Source organism: Miniopterus schreibersii, assembly GCF_964146895.1.
Source record: "Miniopterus schreibersii genome assembly, chromosome: 8".
Classification (NCBI taxonomy): domain Eukaryota; kingdom Metazoa; phylum Chordata; class Mammalia; order Chiroptera; family Miniopteridae; genus Miniopterus; species Miniopterus schreibersii.
The window spans coordinates 39573557-39599826 of NC_138109.1; the positions used below are offsets into that span (position 1 = coordinate 39573557).

General features: G+C 43.6%; 1 protein-coding gene across 2 annotated transcripts in view; it reads left to right on the forward strand.

The window, feature by feature from the left end:
* PGM1 (phosphoglucomutase 1) overlaps positions 1-23795 on the forward strand; it is a gene marked incomplete at its 5' end in the record, with an annotated part of 46757 nt that extends 22962 nt beyond the window's left edge. For both annotated transcript variants that reach the window (XM_081144416.1, XM_081144417.1), the window contains 7 exons: positions 2242-2432; positions 3670-3824; positions 6311-6426; positions 14925-15060; positions 18130-18313; positions 20723-20857; positions 23135-23795. In XM_081144416.1, the coding sequence (XP_081000542.1) occupies positions 2242-2432; positions 3670-3824; positions 6311-6426; positions 14925-15060; positions 18130-18313; positions 20723-20857; positions 23135-23224 (1007 nt within the window). In that variant the 3' untranslated portion in view covers positions 23225-23795. The remainder of the gene's footprint in view (positions 1-2241; positions 2433-3669; positions 3825-6310; positions 6427-14924; positions 15061-18129; positions 18314-20722; positions 20858-23134) is intronic.
* Between the last annotated feature and the right edge of the window lie 2475 nt (positions 23796-26270).

The window sequence follows — 26270 nt, forward strand, 5'->3', positions numbered from 1 at the left end:
AAATGCCCCCCCTATTTCCAAGGGGGTGTTCGGTCATTTACTAGACCTGGCAAACACATTCCTGAGCCCCACAGCCCCGCTCGCCTACCCCCACATGCTCCTTTTCTTAGAAGAGGTCAGCAAGCCCAGGATTAAATTCAGGAACAACAGGATGTGTGTCTCTCCCTCTTCTTCCTCTGTGGGTTGTGGCCAGGTCAGTAGAGACGACAGCTGTCATTATAAACCCGAACCATGAAGCTTTCTTGCATGTAGGAATATGGAAATTCCTGAGCACTTAGGTTGTTCATTTGTTTTGTAATGATTTAGAATTTTGGAATCTCTGAGTGGCAGGATTTCCCCTGCTGTTGGAATCCAGCTGTTTGCCTGGTTGGGAAAGACTTTCTACCTATGCTTGAACCCTTTTGATGATGCTGTTCAGAGCCTTCTGTTAATACTACATAACCAGGGTTAGCAAACCTCCTGGAGGGCTGAATCTTTCATCCTGGAACTCCTCCCTGTGTGGCACTGGAGTCCCACAGAATGGGTCTACTTTTTTTTTTTTTTAATCCTCACCTGAGGACATGCTTAGAGAGAGGAAGGGAGAGAGAGAGAGAGAGAGAGAGAGAAACACTGATTGGTTGTCTTCTGTACGTGTCCCAACTGGGGATCAAACCCATAACCCAGGTATGTGCCCTGGCTGGGAATCAAACCGGCAACCCTCCGGTGCACGGCATGATGCTCAACCAGCGAAGCCATTCCAGCCGGGCTGGGTATACTTCCTTATTCAGACAAAAGCTATTCTATCTTTTCAAACCATGCACTGGGCATGTATTGAGTACCTACTACATGTATGCTTGGCGGGTAGGCAGGGACTCAGCAGGTGACTTCCTTTAAAGAGTCTGCAGTGCTTGGGGAGATGAGATGGGTAAAAAACCAACGCTCGGAAGCCAGCAAAATGAGGGTTAGATAGATTTCAGGTGTTCTCTTTGAGGGGGTGGGGGGTGGAAGACGGCATAGTTTGATGAGGGGGTATTAAAAAAACATTCTTGGAAGAAATGGCAACCAATTGAGCTTTTATGAAAGAAAGATTGAGGGTGGTGGAAAATCAAGTGATGGTCATTTCCAGGTGAGGCAGTGGCTATAGCAAATGCATGAAGTCTTATATTTTGAAAACGCCACATTGGAGGAATGAGAAGTCTGGGTTGGCTCGGGAATGGGACTTATGATGGAGTCTTTGCTGAGAGAAGCTGGTCACGAAGTAGACTTCTTTCTCCAGGCCTTTCAGTTGTTCCTCTAATGCCCCTGTTTCTATATCCCTTACAGTCCTGGCTGCCTAGATCTCCTTCTGTGTTGTGTCAATAGCCCTCTTAACACGTGGCCCCTAATAGGAGATACACATTCTATTCTGTTCTGATCTCTGTGACATGGTGTCAGGACCTTCCTTGAGGAAAACACATTCTCATGGTTTTAGAGATGAACGTTCTTGGTAGTTATATTAGATGTCACCATAAAGTATGGGACTAGTTTTTCGTGTTTTCGTCTGACTTTTTAAAATCAATTTGTCAGATAGCTTGTTAGAGTGGAAAGATTAGGGCTCTGAATTCCAGCTCCCACTCCTACTTACTGTATAAGTTTGGGCAGATAGCTTCATCTTAGAACCTCAGTTTTCTTATCCATAAATTGAAGGTGATAATCATAATGCAAACATTTATAACATGTGCCATACTGTTTTCAGTGTTTCATATTTATTAACTCATTTAACCCTGTTAGGCAGCTACTATAATTACCCTCATTTTGCAGGTAGGGTAGACAGAGGCACAGCGAGATGAAATAACTTTCCCAGAATGGTACAGCACGGGATTGGCAGAGCTGGGATTTGAACCCAGGCACTCTGATTCCAGAGTCCAAGCTCTCAAACACTAAGCTGTCCCACCTTGTGGGCCTTTTTCAAGCACCAAATGAGAAAACAGTTGAGGAGCATCTGACACAGGTGTGTAGCAGGGCCTAATGGTCAGCTCTTTCCCATTCCCCACTCTTTCCTTCATCAACTGTCCCCACCCTTTCCAACCTAATCTCTCCTTACTCCTTCTCATAGAACCTTCCACTCCAGCCAGGCTGATGTCTCCGTTAGCCCCTGAGTTCAGTGTGCACGTTCTCATTGTTGTTCGTGCCATTTCCCCAGAATGCCTCCACCTCGTCCCCCCACCCTCACAGACTTTAATAAGTTTTACTTTCTGATTCTTCATCTCATGCTTTACACAGTCATGGGACCATATGTAAAGAAGATCCTCTGCGAAGAACTCGGCGCCCCTGCAAACTCGGCAGTCAACTGCATCCCTCTGGAGGACTTTGGAGGCCACCACCCTGACCCCAACCTCACCTATGCAGCTGACCTGGTGGAGACCATGAAGACCGGAGAGCATGACTTTGGGGCTGCCTTTGATGGAGATGGGGTGGGTACAAGTGCCTTTAACGGAACTGTGAGGCAGGCCAGGCCTGATCCTACAGGGGGGGAAAAGGTGGGCTGTACCTGCTGGACCCTGTGAACCTAGTGAGTGAGAGTCAAAGATCTTTCATTGCACCTGGCGTCAGGGCTAAATTACTAGAAGACTCTCTCAAACAGAAATAAGAGTCCTTGAAATGAGCCCTCATTTTTTAAATTTCAGACATTGATGTTTGCCAGGAGTGGCAGGATTTTTCGGGCTTTGTTATGATCTAATGACTACTGATTCATGAGCTGGGTTCTAGATCCCCATCCTAAGATAGGTTTCTACTCTCAACTAGCAGCTAGTTACTTACGCAATCTCTGGAAAGGATTTTGGAAATATAATATCCCCATTCATTCATTAACATTAGCTGAATGATGGAACTATAATGAGAGAACTAATCTTTTAGCCCTTCTTTATAATTAATATTTTTGATACCCTCTGTTTTATTTACGGTGGCGAACATATACCAGACAAGGAGAAAATGTGTTTTAGGTTTGCATCCTTGGTATCTCAGAGATCATAAGCACTACATGTTTACTTCATTGAAAAAAAGATATATTGTTTATTGTCGCTGTTGTTCTTTAACATCAGCTAGATTTCACTATTTCCTAAAAATTAAATTTTCCCATATCAAAATTTGGAGAAATGGAAAAGATTCATAGTTGACACTATTTTGAAATGCATTTTTCTGCAGCAGTGCATGAGGGGAGTTTCTCTTGCCAGGCACCAGTATGCCAGGCACCGAGGAAGCAGGGAAGGTGGCAGCGTGTCTTGTTGGGTCCTTCACCAAATGGACAGGCCATGATGTAGAAGCCCGGATAGGCCTACCAAATTGTATAAACAGCCAACATTTCCATTCTTGTTTCTACCTCTCCTGTCCTCTGGGAGGGAGGTGATTGGTTCCAGAGTTTGGAAAGGGTCTGGCAGGTTAAAGTCTGCTGGGCTCTAGAGGGGGAACAGAGTGTTTGGTTGAGGAGTTTGTGCTTGCACTTTTATTGAAAACAGTTTTAGCTCTTTGGCCCAGCAGAACTGTACAGACCCATTAGAAACAAAATCCAGTGTTTAGAACCCACTGTGAATAAATGAATCAGTTCGAAGTTTTATAATTTAAATTTTTATCCCCTCCACTATGTAAGATAGTTTGGTTTCTTCTACAGCTTAACTAAAAGCTCTTTCTTTGAATCCCCTCCCTCTCTCAAAGGATCGAAACATGATTCTGGGCAAGCACGGGTTCTTTGTGAACCCTTCAGACTCCGTGGCTGTCATTGCTGCCAATATCTTCAGCATTCCGTACTTCCAGCAAACCGGGGTCCGCGGCTTAGCGCGCAGCATGCCCACCAGTGGTGCCCTGGACAGGTGAGTCTCTCCATTCTCTTGCCCCTCAGCAGGCCCTTTTCCATGCTTGGAACACTCTTCCTCCCCTCTCAGCCAGGGCACCTGATGTGTAGTATGTGCTAAATAAGTGCTTATTTTAGGAAGGAATGGGTGAAGTTTTTTTCTGGGTTAGATGTCCTGGCTCTCTGATCCCTTAGCGCCCTGTACTTCTTCCATCCCAGCACATACCTACCACACTGTGTGCTGATAGCCTGTGTACTTGACTGTCTGCCCTGCTGGACTACAAAATTCCACAGTGAAAAGACTGATTTATTCACCATCCTAAGCTCTGCCTGACCATAGTGTGCCCAGCGCATAGATAATAGGGGATACATACACGCATGTGCACACATGTACACACGCACACGCAAACACACAGGTTTAAAAAAAAGGAATGATTGAATGTTAATGAATAAATGAATGGATTGCACTCCCACTGTAGCCAAGACATCATTCTAAAGAACCCCTTCCCTTTAGCAGTGTGCAGAGCGTGGGGAAAGAGCAGTTTGAAGTAAGATCAATGTTTCAATAGAACTTTCAAGGAAACATTCCTTATCCTTCCCTCATGGGATACCCATGCACATACAAACACAGTAAATGCTCATTTATTCAAAATCTAAATAAAGTGAAAGCTCAAATAGTTTAAAAAAAAATACATTCAGGTTTTATAAGAAAGAAAGGATCCAGCGACAATAAACAGTGGATATCTCTGATTTCCTTATTTGTTTACTTATTACATATAACCTCATTTATAAAGGCTTTAAGGTAGATTATAAGATCACATCTAAAACTATTGTAAAATATCAGTAATAAATAACAAATGAGGACCAGTCAGGAAGAATGTTAATTAGAATGTTAGGTGCCCAGGAAATGTTTGCCGAATGATGGGTAAAGAGCAAGTGAGTGAATAAAAAGTCAGACCAGGTAGGAAAGCAGAATGTGCACGTCTAGGCTCTTGTAATAATAACTGATATCTATGGAGCATTACCTTGTGTTAGACACTAAGTACTTGATATGTTTTAAGTTATTAGTTCTCTGACCAACCCCATGGGGTAAATGCTATATAAGCCCTACTTTCCAGGTGGGAAAACAAAAGGGCCAAAGAAGTTAAGTAACTTGCCCAAGGTCACCTAGCTAGTAAATGGCTGAGTCAGGATTTGAACCCAGAATCTTTGCTTCTAACCACTGGGCCTTGCAGTAGTTTCCTATTGTGGGTCTGAGTATGTGTGTGTGTTACAGAATAGTGCTCACTTCAGCTAACAAGAAAATAATGACATATTTATAGAGTGGTTTGTAGTTTACATGGTACTTTTTGACATTCACCATCTCAGTTGACCCTCACAGCAGTCCTTATTTTCAAGAAGAGGAAACCAAAAGAGAAGTTAGCAGTCTCATCTAGGACCTCACAGCTAGGACCTCAGAGCTTGAATTAGAACCCAGGGCTTCTGCCTCTGCTTCCTCCTCCTGAAGTCGTGAGCGGGTGTGTGGCCTCACATTGTACATTAGAACTGTCAGGTCCTGAAATACCTTCTGTGTCATCCAAGAACAGTTTAATTCCAACTTCTGGAAAAACTGACATTCCACATATAGAATCACAATGGAAACACCTCATTACCCAGATAAAATTTTATTGTGCTTTCAGAGTTTTCAAAATCATAGGTTAATTTCCCTCAAATGTTGGAATCGAAACATGACACTGTTTTGCCAGCAATAAGGCAAATATTCCGGAAAGCAAATTTCACTAAAACTAGATGAAATGTAGTAACTTTTCCTGTTCAAAGGGAAAGACATCTAAAAAAAAAAGTCACAGAAGGTTTTAAATAATTTAAAGATATATAGGGAAAAGTAAAAGATGTGTTGGAGGGGGCAGGGGGCCAGTGTGGATGAAGCTGATACAAATGGGAGAGCCCGCTGGGCACTGACCTTGCGGGGCCTTCTGGTGAAATGAAAGGAACATTGACTGGGCAGCTGAATAGCAGGCAGCTGGGCTTCCTGGCTGTGTGACCTTGGGCTGATCACACAACATTCTGTGCCGTTTCCTTCTCTGTAAAATACTCACCTCCTAGACCTATTCTATTATTTTGTGATTATAAGTACATCAAAAACATCATTCTTTTTTCTTTATAGAGTGGTTATAGATGCTGACTGTTTCCAAAACACATGCGTTTAAATAACCCCCCGAACAGCCTTGCACATTTTGCTCCTGTTTCTTCTTCTAAGATATTAGAGTCAGTGAGCTGAATTAATTCTTTCTTCTTCCTCTTTTACCCCCTCCCTGGAGTCCACATAGAATAGCCCATTGTGCCCAAGTTTTCTCTTACGATTTTCCACCAATCTTAGAATTGTGTGTACGTCTGAGCGATGCTAAATGGGACCCTTGATTACAATAATGGTTGCTATTTTCCATCCCTCACATGGCTATGCTAACAGTCCTGCTGTGATGTAACTTTGATTTCATGCCTTTGAAGGGTGGCTAATGCTACAAAGATCGCTTTGTATGAGACCCCCACTGGTTGGAAGTTTTTTGGGAATTTGATGGATGCAGGCAAACTGTCCCTCTGTGGGGAGGAGAGCTTCGGGACTGGTAAGTGCGCAGCCCTGCGCTACCCCTTTCTTTCCTGTAAACACTACCTGCAGTGAAAGCTTAGACGGCGAAGGCCGCACTGAAATAGCAACGGGAGCTGATGTGTCCTAAATCAAGATGCAATTTATTTATAACAACCCTGGTGAAGTGTACACATCACTTTGAAAAGCCATGAGCACATCCAGCCAAGGAGGGCTAATTTTACTTTCAGGAGGATCACATCTACCAAGACAGGAAGCTTGGGGGCCTCCTCGGCAGCCTGGTCATTGAGTCTGTGGGGATTAAACAGAGTGATAAACATATTTTTCTTCCCTCAGTGGTCAAGGAAACCTTTATAAATGTTTTCATTTCTGGGAAGAAATATGGTGGAGCGAGTCAGTTTTTCATTTTTATTTAAGGGAACATTTCAGCACAGCATTAAATCATTCTCTTTAATAGGCCCAGGTTTTCTATAGCAATGAGTTGTGATTTATTGAGGTTAAATGAAGGGAGACTATTAGGGTGGGACTAAGTTGCTAGGTGATCAAGAAATTAAAACGACGTTCTTAACCAGGAGGATGAATGTATAAATTGTGATACAGTGAAAGAATGGAATGTGATGTGTTTGGGGGGTGTCCCAATACCCTTAAACCCCGCTTTCTGTGCTCTCCCTCCCCCCCTTTGCCTGTGCAATATTGACCTGCCTGACGTCCCACCTCTGTGGCCTTCCCTACTACCCCATCCTACCTACATCAATCTCTCTTTCCAAACATCCATTTCAGTGTGTGGCCCTTTCCCACGTGTTAGTCTCCAGCTGCGTTGCAAGGTACTTCAGTGGCTATATTTCTTCTCCTATTCTCTCTACCCAATATTTTGAAGTAAAAGGGCCAGTCTTCTTGGTCCTTCAGCACTCTACTTCCATTCTTTAGCAAAGAAAAGATCAAAATCTAGCGTTTGGTGAGTCTTGCCATTGAGTTGCAGTTCATGTGAGGTTGAACAGAATAGAATGCTGATTTCATTTCTTTTCCTGCCAGTCCTGAGGTAGAGTGGAAATTTTGAGAAAACTATTTATAAAGTTCTAAGCAATTTAATATCCTCAAGGGAGTGGCAATACTTCTTGGTAATGAATTGGCTTGATAGAATTGGAGGGAATTAAGAAAGATGAATGGGTTGTGGCATTGAACAGTTTCCACAAAGAAGGCTGGATGATTCCCCAAGGTTCTAGGTCTTTGGTCAGAGAGTACAAGGCCACTGCTTAGTCCTTTCCTACCTCATAAAATATGGATGGTGCTGCATTACTCCACAGGACATTATTTATTATTTTTTAATATATCTTTATTTATTTCAGAGAGAGGAAGGGAGAGGGAGAGGGAGAGAGAGAGAGAGAGAAACATCAATGATGACAGAGTCATTGATCGGCTGCCTCCTGCACGCCCCCGACAGGGGATCGAGCCCGCAACCCTGGGATGTGCCATGACTGGGAATTGAACCCCGATTGCCTGGATCCTAGGTCGACGCTCAACTGCTGAGCCACGCCTGGCTGGGCAGGACATTATTGAACACCCAATAAACCTGTGATGTGGTCTTCTCCATCAAATCCCCCCTAGTGTTACCCAGTGCAAGCTTGGTACCAATCACTCTTTATGGATGAAGCTATCTTTGAAGGCAGACACTATATCTAAATCTTTGGTTTTCTAACTCCTTATACCATGTACCTATTTCAAATGATGAGGCTAGTGAAAGAGAAAAGTCTAGAACAAGGTTTCCCAGGGTGTTTGGAAGAATACTAGTTCCATGAGAGGATTCTGAGTTCAATGAAGATTGGGAAACTTGCATACACCTCTCTCTTGGCGATTCACAATGGTATTAGCAGCACTTGAAGATTCCAAAACATTCTACTGTAAGAAATCCTGTCTGTACAGTTTTAGCTAAACATAGTTAACTGCCCATCTCTTTTTTTATGGTATATCTGGTAACATCTTGCTCCACATACCCATGTGGGAATCACTGGTCAAGGTGGGTCAGACCCTTGGAGCCAACTAGGTGTCCCTGGTATTGACTGGCTGGGAATAGGCCTGAAGACAGGATAGCACAGGATGCTCCTCTCTTATGTGACACACCTGCAAATACTGGAAGGCAGCCCTCAGGTTCTCTCTTCTCCAGGCCACCCTCACTTCGCATTACTTATATACCCAACCCCAGCTTCTGGATGCTTCCAAGTTTACAAATGCTCCTCTTAGAAAATCATGTCCAGTACTGAGCCCAAATCCTCCAAGGTTGACCTGGCAGGTAAAGAATGGAGTGGGATGATTATTTCTAGAGAACTGTACTCTGTATTTGGCTTGACATAACTTTCATGTATGTTAGCTTTTAGAATATTTTATAATACTGTTTGGCCCATATAATGTTATAGATAATTAAACCCCTTTAAGTTTTTGCTCAGGAGCATTTGCCAAGAAAAGTTTCCCATGTTACATTTGTGGAATTGATTTCTTTAAACTCGAGTATTAGACTTTAAATTATTCCTTGTGAAAGTTTGTTCTTGTTTATTTGTTAACCCACTCAACAAATACTAAGTGCAACCATGGTTCTGTCTTCCCTTACATATCTATTTTATTCAAAGAGAGGATGCATCATGAGAACATCCACAAACTCTCTCTCTCTCTGAAAACAAGAAAATTGTTCTGTAATATTTCTGTGCTAAACATTTTAGAAACCAGACTGGATAGCCATGGGTCTCCACTGCTGTGAATGAGTGCAGCTGAACTTATTTAACTTCTGGTCTCCTAGCTTATAGGAGTTAATTTCTACTTCCTATGTCCCTTGATGGCAAGTGTTTCTAACAGTTCCTTTACAGTTTCTCAGGGTTGACATTAGAGATTCTACAAGCTTTGAAATATTTAATTCTATAGCTTAATTGAGCACAGGGTCATTTATTTCTGCATTTTTTCCAGGCTAGAGCAGAGGCAATTTCTCAGGAAAGCCTGCCTGACTTTCCAGAGTGGGTCAAATCCCCTGATTTTTGGCTCTCATGGCACCACACACTTCTCCTTTGCCCCACATATTACAGCTGTCATTTAACAATTATTTATGATTATTTGATTAATGTCTGTTGGCTCCACTAGACTGTAATTTCCATGAGGACAGGAGTCACATGTGTCTTGTTCTCCACCATATCCCCAGAGCCTCCAATAAAGCCCAGCACATAATAGGTGCTCAGTAAACACTTGCTGAATGAATGAGAGAACACACTATTCCCTTGGCACCCTCCATTTATACAGATAGAATCCTGGTGTTAGAAAGGAAAGGACTTTAAAAGTCACCTGATGTGATTTCCTATGAGTTGCTGAATTCATAAGTAACTAGTCAACGCTCTTCTGCTTAAACACCCACCTCAGTGGGGAATCCCCACCCCACCTCTTGCAAATCACATGGGGACTCACCATCACTTACACTCCACAGTCCAGAGTTGGGGACCCAAGGTCTTTGTGAGAAGAGATGAGCTTATATAAAAGACAAAGCGAAGTTTACTTGCAAAGAGGTGCATAGGAGTCAGACTTCAGAAGAACTGGCTCACCGTATAAAACAAACCACTAGCATTTAAAAACCCAGCCCATGATGTTACTAATGTTACCAATTATATATTAGCCTGTTTATGTTGGAGAAACAGCCTTGGATTATCGTAGCCACAGAGGCTGGGACACTTCTCCTGACATCAGCATTACAAACGCCAGGGATAAAGGTGTTTTCTTGTTCAGGACTCAGAAATGGGCACTGGAACGAGACAGTGTGAACCTGTTATTTTTGGTTGAGCTCATGGTGCATTGTTATTCCCCCCCATGTGGATGTACATGTTTATACACAACGGCAGAGGGCAAAGTGGTCAGTTCTGTCCCACCTTGAACTTACTGGGAAATTGGGAAGATAATAGAAAGTGAAGTCACTGAATAGAATAGAATGTCACTGCTTTTGAAACTCTTCATGTTTGTCCTTCTTTTCATCAATTCATCCCTCAAATATTTACGGAGCTTCGACTGTATCCCAGATGCTGGGTGATGCTCTGGGGACACAGTGCTGTCCTGGGGGAGGGCTCTGTGGAGTCCATGTTTGGGGAAGGAAGCCAGATCCTGGCCAGGTAATTACAAGTGTGCAGAGTGATTGGAGGCAAAGCACAGAAGCTCTGGAAGCTTTATACTCAGGGCACCTAACCTGTTTCTGTGGTGTAGAGGATCAGATTTTCTATCTAGTTCCCTCTCCTTCTAATCTGCATACCTCTTGAGTGCATTTCCCTGTAGGTAAAGCCCCCACAGGAAGGGTAGTGTATCCCATCTCTGGAGTTCCCAGAGAGAATACGCCAGTGAAGCTAGGCCAATATCCTAATTATAGCTAACTCAGGGCAACTGTTACCTGCACGTCTGTCTCCCTCACCTGCATGTCTGAGCTCATCTGTGAGGGCAGGGAGTGTGTCTTACTCATCTCAGTATTTTCACCTGTACTTGGAACATGGAAGGCACTAGTTCGTATTTGTTGAGTATAAAATGGAATTTGGGTTGAGACACAATTCCTGCTCCTCAGACTCTTGCTACCTTTCTTCAAAGGAAATGAAGTTCCAGGGGCAGTCACAAGGCAGTGTGGGATCGATTGCTAAGTGGACAGTCTGGGGGTGGCTGGGGCAGAGCCCCATGAGGGCTGGTATGATCTGGATAAGGCTTCCTGAGGAGCTTACCTGGACTTTCAGAGTGAAGTCCTTTGTGCAGTGAAAGCCAAGGAGGACAGGACTGTGGGCACAGCGGGTCTGCTGAACTTCCCAGCCAGTCACTGGGGTCTGACCGTTCTTTGGGTAAAGCCTTATTGAGAGCTGACTGTGTGCCAGGCACCAGCCAGGGACAACTCCTAATCTAGGGCGGGGTGAGAAGAGACAGATGGTGATAGAATTTGCACAAAGGGTGAGAAGGAAGGCACGCTGGACTGAATGAAGTTTAAAGTAACTGCAGAGGGTGTTAGCCAGGTCCGTGTGGAGTAGAAATTTCCAGGCAGAGAGAATAGCATGTTTAGGAGACTGTAGGAGAGATAGAGATGGGCAGAGAAAGAGAGACAGAGAGAAAGACCGAAAGACAGACGCTAGAGCTTTCAGGGAACTCCGTGTAGCTCTTTTTTAGCTGCCACTTCCCCATCCGCAGGCCTGTCGCCTGGAGAGGGCAAGAGCCGGGTCCCTCCTGAGATGCCCATTGTCAATGGAACCTAATCCCTGAACCGTTAGCTTTTGGCTCCCTGAGCAGGGGTTGACATTTTTCTTGGCTGAGACCCAGAAGGTGCCCTGACTGAGCTGAGTTTATACTTATCACAAGGTGCTGATTAGGCCGAAGTAAAGCGACAGGTGGGTGAGGGTGCTGAAAGAGCAGAATTCCCGTGCGCTCAGTCCCTGAGCGGGACCAGGTATGAAGAGACCTGTGCGAAACCTGCAGCCACTGTGTCAGCCGGGACCAGTGGCGCTTCCTGACAGTGCTCTCCCTCTTCTCACAGTCAAGTGAGCTTGGCTGTATTTACATTTTTTAATTAAAAAAAATCGTACCAGTAATTCACATTTATAACAGGAAAATTAGATAAGGGAGAAGAGGAAAACATGACAATCCCACTGCCCAGAGAAAAGAGCATATTGGATGGTATTCTTTCATTTTCTTCCCCAATATGTACAGTTAAAGAACATTATTTTTGAAAACTTAATAACGCAGTGGAAAACTTTAATTTTCCCTAAATGTTTTTGGTTTGTTCCCTTATTCATGATGGTGTCTCACATTTATGTAGCACTTAACAGTTTATAAAATATTTCCACTCTCTGTCACAAATGTCTTACAATTGTGTGAGAAAAGTGGCTTTATCCCCATTTTATAGTTAAAACTGAAGCTCAGAAAAGTTAAGTTACTTGTCCAGATTTTAACAGCTTCTAGATAACAGAGTCTCAGATTTAGGTTTTCTGACTCTTAAAGTACGAAGCATCTTCCATTGAACCTTAACTACCACAATTGTAAAAAAACAAAACCAATAGCTTTAGAAATACACCAGGGCAGTTATTTTGTTTATAATATTAGGTGTGTGACTTAATTATCCTCAAGTAACTTGATCAGAGTTGGGTAAGATTTTTAGATTTTCTTTTCATTTTCACATAAAAGAAAGCTAAATTCTTTATTTAGAGCAGGAAAAGAACAAAGGAACATTGCTGCTTATACTTTCAGTCTATCCTAAAACAAAATAAACAATAATAATAAAAGAATGAAGGAAGGAAGAAAAAAACCTCAAGAGTGCACAGACAAATAATTCCAACCTATATGCTTCTGTGATGAATTCTCAGTATAATGGGGAAGCTGCCAGGATCTTGCTTCCCAGATGAACTATTGCCAAAACATATCATTATTTGCAAAAGCTCTAAGAGTCAGAGAGCTAACTTTTTGTTCCTTGAAAGAGCAATAAAGGCAAATAAAAGTCTATAGATAATAAAATTAGGTAAACATTTCCAAAATATGTTATATAACACATTAAAAATCTCACCTAATATCTCTAGTTTTACCAGCACCCAGTTTTAAGAACTGCTATTTCTAAAAGCGGTAACTTATTGAGAAAATCTTTTGAAAGAAAATGTGGGTGTTTTTATGCACTTAGAGAAAATGTAGATTAATTAATTGATTAATTTATTCATGCACTTCTTCACAATTGGCTATTTATACCATATTTCATGTTAATTAGAAGCCTTAGTTACAAGGATAAATAAGAGATGCCTCCAAGAAATACATGGCTGGTGGGGTGAAAGGCTCATGAATAGATGTTTGATGCTCAAGGAGGATGGGGCTGCACCAGATGTTTTGAGTAGGTTGCTATCGGAAAAGAGAGAGAAAGTAGCTCATAACTGCCTTGGGAAGCTGGGAGCTAGTCTCAGAGATGAGAGGATACTTGAGCTGGGTCTAAAAGGATGAAGAGGAGAAGGAAGCAAACCTACCTCATGCCTACTACTTAGCCAGTATTGTGCTAGATACTCTGACGGTTCTAAGAGGAATAAGACCCAGTGGGGAGTCAAGAAAGGCAGACAGGCACATAAATAATTCAAGCCATGATAATATACAAAGCACTAGTAGAGAGGGTTCTTATGGAGTCCTACTCAAAATCAGAAAGTAGAGCTCAACTTTGTCTGCGTTTTTTAGAATAAGGAAGTTAATGGCAAAAAATGAGAGTTGTGTTCCACATCAGGCTCTTGGTAAAGGGTCTCTATGCATATAACCACATCCAAAGGAGTCAATTTGTTATTTTGGGTAAAGATTTTAGCAAGGACTTTAGCAGGAGACAGATGTACCATAACTTATTTGACCAAATTCCTATTGGTTAAAGAAAGATGTCTTAAAATTAGAGTAGCTGGATCCACAATAGTTCCGTTTTTAAGGCTTTGATACTTTTTGCTCTCAGAAGAACTGTACCCCTCCCAACAGCAGCATGTTGGAACCTCATTTCCTTTACCCCTCCCCTGATACTAGGTGTTGTCATTTTAAAATCTGTAGCCATTCATCAGGCAAGTAGCAGTTTCTTATTGTGGTCTTATCTTTAATTTAATTTATTTGGGAACCTATATTTTTTCTTTAGTGAATTGCGTATTTATATCCTTGGCCTGCTTTTCTGTTGAAGGTTTGCTTTTTTCTTGTTAAATATAAGATTTTTTTCTATATTGAGTATATTAAACATATACTTTGTATTGCAGATGTGTTTTTTTAAGTTTGCAAATGATCTTTTTATTTTATCTATAATAGTTTTGCTGATAGAAATGCTAATTTTTAAGTAGACAAATACATTGATTTTTTCCTTTATGAATTCTGAATTTACATGTATTTAATCACTTCCAAGATTTTAAAAAAGCATTAATATTTTTTCTAGTATTTAAAGGTTTCCAATTTTGACATTTGAATATGTCATCTATCTGTACTTTTTTTTTTTTTGGTATGGTGTTTTATAGGGGAGAAAAAACTGAATTTTTTCCAAGTATTTAGCTAGTTAACCAATTGCTATTAAAAAAGTGATCCATTCTTTTCCTATAACCTTGAAGCAGCACCTTTTTCATATATTCAAATCTCATATAGATTTAGGTCTCTTTGTAGGTACTTCATTTTGTTCTATTAAGCTACCAGATTGTTTTAATTATTGAAAATGTATAATGGTCTCATTCTCTCTGTTTACATAAGATTTATTTTTTTACCACTCACATTAATAATACTTTATCATTGATACATCAAACTGCACCAAATTATTCCACTGACATTTTTATTGGCCTTTGCCTTAAAATTTTAAATTAATTTGGGAAACATCAACTTCTTTTCAATATTATATTGCTTTATTTAATATGTGATTCCTTGCGTGTACCCAAGTTTCTCAGTAAAGTTTTATGACCTCTTTGGCTGGATCTACATGTTTACTGTAGAGTTTATTCCCAAGTATTTTGGAGAAATCACATTTCTCACAGCTGTTTGCTCTCCCCACACCAGGGTCTGACCACATTCGTGAGAAAGACGGGCTCTGGGCTGTGCTTGCCTGGCTCTCCATTCTAGCTACCCGCAAACAGAGTGTGGAGGACATTCTCAAAGATCACTGGCAAAAGTATGGCCGAAATTTCTTCACCAGGTAAGCCACAGCCTGGCTGGCTGGGTAGGAGGTAGGGTGGGGAAGTGAGCAGAGAGAATTCTCACACATACAACTTCTTTCCTGTTTTAACTGATAATAAAACTCTAGTTCATCCCACCTCTACCAATTGGGGATTTTAAAAATAATTTGGTCAGGGCCAGGATGAAGTCAGTCTTTACGTTATCCATAAAGAACGAGGCTTGCAAAATTTAGTTAACATTATTCAAAAGGATAAAATTTTTTTAAGCCTTTTAAATGCACCTATCAAGTGGATGTGATAACAGCATTGGATTTAGATTCAGAAAAATGGATTCAAATTTTATTTCTGCCCCTTGGTAGATTGGGAAGTCATTTAACTTCTCTCTGTACTCAGTTTTCTCATTTGTAGAAATGGAAATAACAGTCCAGCTATTGAGTGAATTAAATGAAATATGAAGGTAAAAGTGTTTTATAAACTCTGGGGCACTAAAAGTACGGGAACTTTTTTTCTGAAATTATGGAAATGACTATGCTTAGTCCAAATTAACTTTTTGGGCTCATTAAAATTGGTCCCCAAAGGCTGTGTAGTTGTCAATACTTCATTCATTGATTCAACAAATATTGACTGTGTACCTGCTTTCCACCAGGCACTAGAGATTCAGCAGTGAACAAAATACTTAGAATGTTCAGTAATTCTTCTGTACCCTGCGTACTTCTATTTTTAAAAAGTATTTATTTATGTATTTATTTATTTATTTATTTATTTTTACCAGTAGTGCTTTTCATTAATTTCAATTTGCCTTTCCCCCAATGTGTGTAAAAACCTAAGAAAATTTCTCCTGTGCCTCTAATTAAGGAAAGGAAATATGAAAAACAAAGATATTAGGTTAATTGTTTATCTGTAAAAAACGTATAGTTGTAATTTCTCTGGATCTCAGTTGCCTTTTCTATAAAATAGGTGAACTAAACTAGAGAACTGAAAAAATATATCACACACCTCATGGTCTGTGATCTCTGGATAGTCAAAAAAAGAATTCCACCGTAAGCAACTTGGCCTCCTTCATCAGAGTTCTTTGACCAGCTCTGGACAAGTTCATTGTTCTCTTCTTCCTTTAAGCTATTCTTTTGTGGAAGGTATAAGTAATGACTGCCACACAGTAGCCCTGGGAACCAAGGCAAGGATCTCCATTCTCTAAGAACCGGGAAAACCTGGTAATTCAGAACAGCTGTCATGAACTCTCTAGAGCATAGAGTATCACGAAAGCAGGACCACGTCTGTTTTTGTGCTCCATGGCACCTCCAGACACCTAACTCATAGTTGACATTGTAAATGTACTTTGAATAGACAAATGAATGAGTTAACAAGCAAACAGTAGCCAAGGCGGAATAATGTTAGGAAGGTTGTTTAGAAAAAGGGTCACTCTTGAATGAGTTAAAAGTCTCCATCTAAAAACTATTTTAGAATTAATTTCAAATAATTGCTAACCAAGAATTGCAATAAATGTTGCAAATAAAATGGGTAGAACCTGCATTGATTGTTAGTTAAGACTCCATCATAGTCCACTTTCGTAGAACAAAAGTTCTAGGCACCTTCACACACATTGCTTCATGTCAGCCTCAAAACAGTTATTAATAAGGCGACTGAGGTTCTGAGAGAAGAAGCAACTTGCCCACAGTCGCACAGTTAGTAACCAACAGAGGATTCATAGTTTGTTCTGTCTGATTCCAAAGCCCAGATTCTTTCCATTATACCCCTCTGTGCCTAGGATTTATAGAACATTTCCCCTGAACACCCAAAGGTCACAGATGTAAAGCACAAACACCTGGTTGTAATTTCTGGCTGTTTATCATTTTAACTGGGGGAAAGAGCTGACTTCAAGATGAAGGCGACTGCTGTCCTTGATTCATAGAATCCTGGAGCCAGAATCGGTTGTCCTCCATTCTCTGGTATTTCTCATGTCTCAGAGGTGTCATCTTGCGCATATCATATTTGTTTCACTATTGCAAATAAATATAGACTCTGCTATCTTGAGCCTCTACAAAATAACCCTCTCAAGAGGGTGTGTGCCACGAGGTCAAGAAAAGCATCCTGGAAGAGTCTTTCACCTCCTGAGAAAGAAGTCAAAAATAGTTCTTGGAGGAAAAAAAGTAGTCATAAAATTTTATTTCTGATGCACTTTCCCCCCCCCCTTGGTCCTTTTTTTAAAAATTAATTAAATTAATTTATTTCTTAATCCTCACCTGAGGACATGCCTACTTATTCTAGAGAGAGAGGAAGGGAGAAAGAGAGAAACATCAATGTGAGAGAGAAACATTGATCGGCTGCCTTCCCATATGCGCCCCTGATGGGGATGGAACCCGCAACCTAGGTATGCTCCCTGACCAGAAATCGAACCCACAACCTTTTGGTGCACAGGACGACGCTCCAACCAACTGAGCCCCACTGCCTAGGTCTGTCTTGGTCCTTTTGCATCCATGCCAGGTCAGCTCTGTCAGGGTGAACCCAAAGCAGTTTGGATTAAAATCTCCTCTCACAGGAAAGGACGGAGGCGTGCCAGTTGTAAAGAGCTGGGGTTTGGCTCCTTCATCTGGTCACTGAAAACTTGGCCTTGCTTTAGGAAGCTCCTGTGGAGACTGGAACTCTCCTTAGCCAAAATCTCAGCAGCCTCAGGCCGGTCCCAGACTGGGAGCAGCGCCAGCACTGATCCCACAGAAGCTCTGGGCGTCTGAAAGAGAAGTTGCCTGAGTCACGTGCTCCTTTGTGCACAGTTCCCGAGAGATAACAGTGCTTTTAATTCTACGTCCTCAGGATGTGATGGTTAAATGTTAGATAGCATCTCTCAAAGCCTTTGAAGCTTCTTGGAGCTTTCTTCTGCAGAAAAGCTCCTAACCCTTCCCCGAAACCCTCCAATCCCTTCCTTTCATCCCTGGCTGCTCCGTCCCCAGGGACTGACGGCTCATCTTTTTGCCAGCCTCTTCTGAAGCGAGGTGGTTTTGGGAGAGGGCCAAGCGGATGATGGAGAGAGTGCGGATGTACGTTGGTGGGATCTGAAGTCAGCCCGTGGGTCTCAACTTCGTGACTTCTTCCAGGTACGATTACGAGGAGGTGGAGGCTGAGGGCGCCAACAAAATGATGAAAGACTTGGAGGCCCTGATATCTGATCGCTCCTTTGTGGGGAAGCAGTTCCCAGTGGGTGACAAAGTTTACACCGTGGAGAAGGTCGATAACTTCGAGTACAGTGACCCAGTGGATGGAAGCATTTCAAGAAACCAGGTAGGAACAGATTTACCTGGATGTGGGAGAGAAGTCTCAGAGTGTCATCTCTGAAATCTCAGGGGGAAAACAGAAAAAGGCCTTGTGGTCATTTCTCTCCCTCTGCCCTGTTTTTCTGGGGTAACCCTTCTCCACAGGCTTTCGGCTGCATCACACATGACTTGCACATGTACTCGCTGGGGAAATGGTTTTGCCTGGTTCTTTACACCCCCTCTTAGGAACCTCATTCTGCAGTGCTTAACATAGACTCCAGAGGGGTTTTTATACCCTCTAGATTCATATGCAAGATGTTGTGTTGAGTGCAGGTGCAGAAAGGAGCCACAAAATCCAAAAAATTAACCTGCTGCCTTAGGTATCAACCTCCTTCTTTTCTCTCAAGAGATTATAGCAGAAAGCCAGCATGAGTCATTATTACACTGATATATTCCAATTTCTAAAAAAGAAGAGAAATAGATAAGCCATTCACAGAAACGTTCATTGTTATTACCCTGCAGCACGTGACTTACGGCCAACCCTAACATCATAGTTGAGACCTTGGCCGTGTCTGGATGGAGACAGCGCTGTTAGGGTTTCCCTCATGGGTGCCCTGGACCAAGGCTGCAGGCTGGGTCAGCCCTTCTCCAGGCTTCTCACAAACACTCGGCCCACGGTCCTCTCTCTGGTTCTGTTGTTGCCATCACAGAATGGATTCATCTCTAATAATTTAGAAACAGATAAGAAAGAGGAAGTTGCAGATTCTTTTACAACTTTCCAGTTTGCTTTTTCCTGATAGACCCTGATTTTTGGACTGGTCCCTCTCAAGGCATCTGGCAGGCTTTGGAGGAAACGGGGTGCAAGGTTTATTTAAAATCTTTCTCTGGAGAGCAGATAGTGGCTGGAGCATGATCATATCGACCCTCAGTGCCTGGGGTCTCCCTTTCTCAAAATTCTAACACTGGTTTTTCTTCCGTATGCCTTTTCACCATCTGTGAGAACTTTGGGTGCAGTATAGGCGATTGTAAATTATATCTGAGATAACTAGAAAAAGAGAGGCCTAGGGTGGAGGAGGGGGGTGGGCGTACAAAAGGGGAGGGTAGGGTGGGCGGTGGGGCCCAGGGGGTGGCAGAGCAGAACAGAGCAGAGGTTTTTGTAGTAGAGCCTTCAGAGAGAGAGCGCGACATTGCATCCAGCAGCTGCTGGGAGGGAGGAGGGGAGCAGTGGGGTGCAGGAGGGGTGTCGCCATGAGCCCCAGCACTTCTCTCTACTCTGTAAGGAAGAAGTCCACATTCTAGAATAAGAAAGTCCGAGTGTTTAGATGGAGGACCAGGTAGGAGGGGAAGTCTTCTGAAGTAGATTTAGCATCTGCAGTCAAGTGCAAAGAATTCAGAAAGTTCAAGTGGAAGCTGTGGGAGAAGAGACCGATCCTGGTGTGTTTCTAGAAAGCACAACATGGCAAATGGGAATTAACTACATCTTGCCATGATGACTAACTTGGGGCTGTCCTCTGTGTATTTCATCTGCGGTCCCCACTGCTGGATGGCAAACACTGGATGGGGTTTGGCGACCACTAGCAGGTGTGGAGTGGTGTCTTTCCTTCTGGTCAGCCTTTGGCTTTATACAAAACTCTTCTCTTTATGGAAGAAGTCATAAACACTGAAGCATCCTCAGAGAACTGTCTTGCCCATCCTGCTTACCTCAGGCTGTGCATCATCTACTCAGTCTTTTTCCTCTGATGCAAGGAGATTATTGAGGGTGAGAGATGCGGCCAGGGAGGAAAAGGAGGAAGGAGAGGGCCCAGAGAGAGGGGCCTGAGCTTGGCACTGCACCCACATGGACCCACCTCTGGTCCTCAGGCATCAGTGGGAGATTGGCCTCTAGATCCTTCTTGATGGGTGGGAGATAGCCAGTCGGTGCCACTTGGGGCATGTAGCCTCCTGTTCTCTTTTTGGGACTCTCCATCAGTGTTCTGCAAGGAGTTCTTCCTCTTGCCTGCCTGAAACCTCTTTTGCTCAGGTTTCAGCTTGTTCTGTCCACGTTTCCCTCCTGGTGTGGAGATCGAATTTCTGCATTCAGTGGCTTATTTATTTATTTACTTTATTAAGCTCCAAACTGGAATGGTTAGTCCATAAATCACATGGAGCGGGGAGGGAAGGGTGGGCCTGGTGTCATCCAGTGTTCCCGGGATCCGGTGTCCCGCCTGACCCTGAGAATGCTTCTCCCTCATGAGCTCAGCCCCCATTGCTTGGATATGGCAACACACTGACCAAGGCCAGGCCCCCAGGGCTCTGCTGCTGCCATTTATCCAGGATCTAGTCCCCTGATTGATCAAGTATAGATGCGATTAGTCTCCAAAGGGACCCCTTGTAATTTGCTAGCCTTCAATCTCCCATCCAGCAAACGGGGGAAATGATCTCTGTTTATCTTTTCCAGGGCTTGCGGCTCCTTTTTGCAGATGGTTCCCGCATCATCTTTCGACTGAGTGGCACTGGGAGTGCAGGGGCCACTATTCGACTGTATATCGACAGCTATGAGAAGGACATCGCCAAGATCCACCAGGACCCCCAGGTAATGCCCAAGCCCTGGACCCTGCTGACTAGCTCTCTCTGTTGGAGGGAATGATAGTGGTTCCATCAAACCTGTGTTACTACAGCCTGTTTCTCAAATCATCGAACAGGTGTGCTCACTTTCCTGCATGTCTCCTTCAGTACATCATCACAGCAATAATAGCTAACAATTATCTGAGCATTTGCTATTTGCCAAGCTCTGTTCTCAACCCATTACATGGATATCCTCATTTCATTCTCAAATGAGGTAGACTCTGTTATTATCCCTACTGAAGATAAGGAAACTGAGGCGGAGAGAGGTTAAGCAACAGTTAATGGGTTCACACCCCTGGAAAGTGGCAGATTTGGGACAGCTAATGTTTAAATCGGCCCCTCAGCTGGTGTCCTCGTCTTTCACTGGTCATTTACCACTTTGCTTGGCCCGATTGCCTGCCTTGTAGAACACGCACTGGTTCTAGACTTGGCGGTGAGGGAGAGAGTTTCATGGCCCAGCAAAAACTGTCTTTATGAAAAAGTCTGTGGACTTGTAGCCTGGTTGTTTGGGTTCCAAGTCCCATCCAAAGAGTCTACAGAAGTATGTCAGCGTATGGAGGGATCCTGGGAGCCAGAGATGGGACAGAGAACTTGGAGGACAGATGCCCAGTGGAGGAACCAAGGGAAAGCAGTGACACACAGGGTAGAGTTTTCCCATGTGCGTTTCTTGTCTTGGCAGATGCTCCCCAACCAGAGCTCCATAGCCAGAAATGTTTAGGAAGTGTTGTACATTAGCCCCTTCTTGGCAATTCACAACACACTGCATCTGAGAGGCTCTGAGAAGACACCTGTTTAAATGGCATTCAACATGTTTATATTTCCACAAAGCCTTTTTTCTTCTAAACACCTAATTAAAATCATGTGAAACTCACTTGAAAAGCCCTGGCATGGTGGTTTCGATCATACGTTTTGGAGTTAGAGAGATCGTGCTTTTAATTTGGTTTCTGCCACTTGGCTCTCTGTCCTGGGTAAGTCGTTTCAGTGTTCTGAGCCTAGGTTCCCTTGTCTGTGAAATGCCAGAATACTATCTACTTCATAGAGTTGTTACAGGGATTTAAGGAGACAATGGATGCAAAATTCTAAACACTGAGCCTGGCATATAGGATTAGCTTTTGAGTGGCTCTCTCTTTACATTTTTCCCAGTGGCCAGGCTCCAGCTTCGGTCATTGCCAGATCTCTGTTGTGTTGCAGGCATCCCTAAAATGTAAATGAAAGGCATAGGTGTCTGCATTGTAGACCCACAGAATAATAAAGAGAAAGAGAAAAAGAGGAAGGAGTTGTGTTTCTTTGTCTTAATGCCTGTCAAATAATGGATGAAAGATAAGTTTCATCTGGACCATAGTCCCGAGGAGATGGGAGGGCTCTGAAGGGTGCCCACAGTGACCAGGTATACCACCATTCCAGCTGGGGAGATGCCTTCCCTCACTCTGGAGCTGCCGGGCCACACCTCAGCACTTTGTTGGGACTTTGGGAGCCCCAGGGGGCAATGGCAAGAGGCGTGGTCAGTGTGTGGAGTCAGCTCTCCAGTTTTCACCTAGATGTAATGAGCTGGTGGATTTGGTGAGGGAAAGCGACAGCGAGCAATAGAAAATGTACTAACTACTCTTGGCTCCTCCCTGAAGTCACTTGGTCAGATCACCTCTTTGGATATCTGTTTCCTCATCTGCAAAATGTGCTGTTCAACTGCATAAGTAGTTTTCATTTTCTTATATTAAAAATATTTACTTATTTATTTAAGCAATAGGAGAACTTTTTTTCCTTAAGTGAGAGGAGGATGAGAGAGGGTGTCGTTGCCTTTTGAAAAGCCCTCTTTGGGTTCAGGGTGGGAAACAAATTGGAGGGTGTAGAAGTGGATCTGGAGGCACCGTTGTTCTAGGTGAGAGAGAGAACCTTGATTTAGCAAGAGCTGTGGCCCGGGGATGGGGAGAAATGGGGGCCCTCGGGAGATATTTAGAAGATAGATTGGAAAGGGGTATGTGGGAGAGGAAACGTCAAGAGCGACTCTTAGTTGTTCCTTTGCTTTATGTGATAGATCGTGGTGTCAGTTCACTGCAATAGAGAATGCCAGTGGGGGATAGAGCATGTCTTTGTCTTTAGACTGGCAGAGTTCGGGGAGCTTTTGGGATATAGGAGTAGGTAGTCAGACAGGTGGGTCAGGAGCTCAAAGGCAAGGTTAGGGCTGGAGCTATGGATCTGTGTCTAGAGAAAAGTGATGGAAAAGGTTCTTTCTTTGTGTCTCCCTCAGGTCATGCTGGCCCCCCTTGTTTCCATTGCTCTGAAGGTCTCCCAGCTCCAGGAAAGGACGGGACGCACCGCCCCTACTGTGATCACCTAAGAAGACAGGCCAGATGCAGTACGTCTCTCCATCCTGGGGCCCTCAAAGCCATCTGATTGAAGAACATGGATAGAAATAACGTGTATTCACCCTGGCTTTGTAGGATTTGGTTTTTCCACTAACTAGTTTTTGATGAATGGTACGTTTGTAAAGCACTGTCAATCAAGATGCACGGAGAGCCATGTGGAAAAGGGGCAAAAAGAACCCAGGGGCTTATGCTAACGTCTGTCCTTTTCCTGCCCTTTCCCACGGCTGCTGTGTGGGTGTTTGTCTCCTTAGCACCAAGTTCTGTTTACACTACAGTGTAAGATGGAGGTTGGGCATCAGCTAATGAGGCCACTTTTCATCCTTAGGATGTGCCGGTGAAATGACAGTGCAACTTTCTCCTTGGTGAACCTTTCCCCCACTTATTGTTTACATGAAATCGAGCAAAATGCAGTTTCTGGTGCCTTCTTTCCAATCAGTTCTTTCCTCAGAGTGAGACGTACTTGTCTACAGATTTCTGCCTTGTTTTGCAACATAGCCCCATTCACACAAATTTTGGGGGATATTAAAGCAAAATAAGCTGCTATTTCTTGATGTCTTTTTTTCCCCTTAACTATAAAATGCTTGTTTTATTTCAGAAAGAAAACAGATTTGTTTTTGAGAGGGAGGAGGGTATTATATTTTGTTTGGATGTCCTAGCTAGAAAGAAAAATAGTTCTCTGTGCTAGGTTTAAAATCCTTACACCCAAGACTGTAATTTCATATCTTAACAGGGTCAGTGCAGCCCTGGATCCTTCCGAGGTAAACAAAGTAAGCTTGGCCTGGTTAACTTGGAATGAGGGAAAGGAAGCTGGTTTTCAGGAGGTCTTAAATAGCAAAGCACTACCATGTGCCTGGTGGTGCTGAGGTGTCATGATGCCTATTGAGGGATGGAGGCAGAACTCTCAGAATCTGAGAGCAAGATTACTGGCATTTGGCTGGATATCTTGAGCCCACTGGCATCTTACTCACCTTAGACCATTCAGTCCACGGGTATATTGTAGTGGCTAAAAGTATAGGCTCGGGAGTCAACAGACCTGGTTTTGAATCCCACCTGACGCCTTGAGTCACCTTTGAATATATTCTCCTCTTCTTTAAAATGGGGATGAAAATAGCTCCAACTCTATAGGGTCATTGAGAACCTCAAGTGAGTGGACCTGTGGGCACAGTATCTAATTCATGGTAGGTTGGTTGTCAAATAAGTGGGAACTAGGACTGTGCTTATTATAATATTGTTTCTAGATTTTTAGGTATTGGAAAAACAAAAACTCTAACACTAACATTTGCTATGCATTTTATGGTTTCCAGTTGGTCTTATTCCAAGAGAGACAGCTCTATACCCCTCCACCACCCAGAGTGGAATCCCTGTTCCAGGTGACAGGGTCTCTCTCTGGGATGAGATTTCCAATGTGGCCATTTAATAAGGGAGTCCAGCCCAGTAAACACAACTGAGTCTTGGCAATGAGGAGATGAAGAAGAGTACTTACTGAACATTCAGTGCCAGGCATTGTAGTGCGTTCCATGTACTCTTTTTTTTTTTAGAGTGGGAGGAAGGATGGGGGGGAGAAACATAGATGTGGGAGAGACCCATCAACCAGTTGCCTCTTGCATGCGCCCCAAGTGGGGACTGAACCTGAAACCTAGTCATGTGCCCTGACTAGGAATAGAATCCCGACCTTTTGGTGCATGGGACAACGCTCCAACCAACTGAGCCACACCAACCAGGGCTCCATATATTCTTTAAATGCTCCCAGTAACTGAGGTAGGTACTGTGAATAATCCCACTTGACAGATGAAGCCCAGTTTCTTGCCCAAGGTCCCACCACTGCAGAGTGGTGGCATGCCCCCGGCAGTGCAGCTCAGCCCTGCTCCATTTGCCAGTACTTTGTATTGCCTCTTCTACTGACTGGCTGCTTCTCACAGGTGGAAGAAAGGCATGCAAATACCCCTGTATTTTACTTATTAAAGGGTAATACTGTGTGCCTGGGTGCCAGAGGCTCTGTTAGTTTCAGCATTATTTTCTCTGCCCTCCCCAAGATCTTGATATTGGGGTGTATCGGTCAGCCAAGAAACATGTATTGACCCACATTAAGGGTGAGATGCCGTGGGAATGAGAGAATGTATAACATGGGTACTGTCCTCCAGCTGCCTGTAAGACTAGCCCTGTGAATGAAATCCGGCACAAATAGAAGGCTGTATAGGATAAGTGCCTTATGAGTTGTGTGGGCAATACCTGCAGTTAAAATCCAAGTTTCCCAGACACTTATTGTGTTTCAGGTGTTGGGCTAGAGGCTTTCCAGTAACCTGCAAAGCGGGGCGTTATTATTCTCATGTCGGAAGGGCAACTGAAGCTCAACAGAATTCAGTAATTTCCTCCAGGTTCCCACTACCATGTGGTGGAAATGGAATTTTGACCTGAATCTCACTCTGTTTCCATGACCCTCCCCTACCTCCCCATCTGTTGAATCAGCTGCAGACACTCCCAGGTCTGTGGCCCCTGGAATGGCTTCACAGATTTCCTCCTTGTCTCGGATCATAATTCAGCTGCTTTCCCTGACCCCACTTGGCTACAGGTTTGGGAGCTAAAAGCTCAGGGGAGGAAGAGGGAGGTGGCTGGGGCCATGGAGCAGTGGGAGTGGGCACGGGTAAGGGCTACTTTCCCTCCCTTTGTGGCTTCCAGAGAAACATCCCAACACACGTGCCCCCAGGACTACCAGGAGACGGAGCCCCGAGGGGCTGGCCAGCAGCAGCCGAGCTTCTGCCTCTCAGCATTGATGTGGCCTATGAGTCACGCCTGCTTGCTTTGGGGTGTGGTGAGGATTGCGGTGAGAAAGTGGGGTTGGAATTGTTAGGGGCCCAACTCTGAAAGTTCACTTTTCTCCTCCCTCTTGACATTCAGCTCTCATTTAGGAGAAGCAGATTCCTGTGCAGGAATGTTCCCCAGGCCCAGAAAATGGCCAGGCTTCCGGGGGGCTGTGCCTCAGAGAACCAAGGCAAAGGCTGAGCTGGCGCGGGGCGAGGA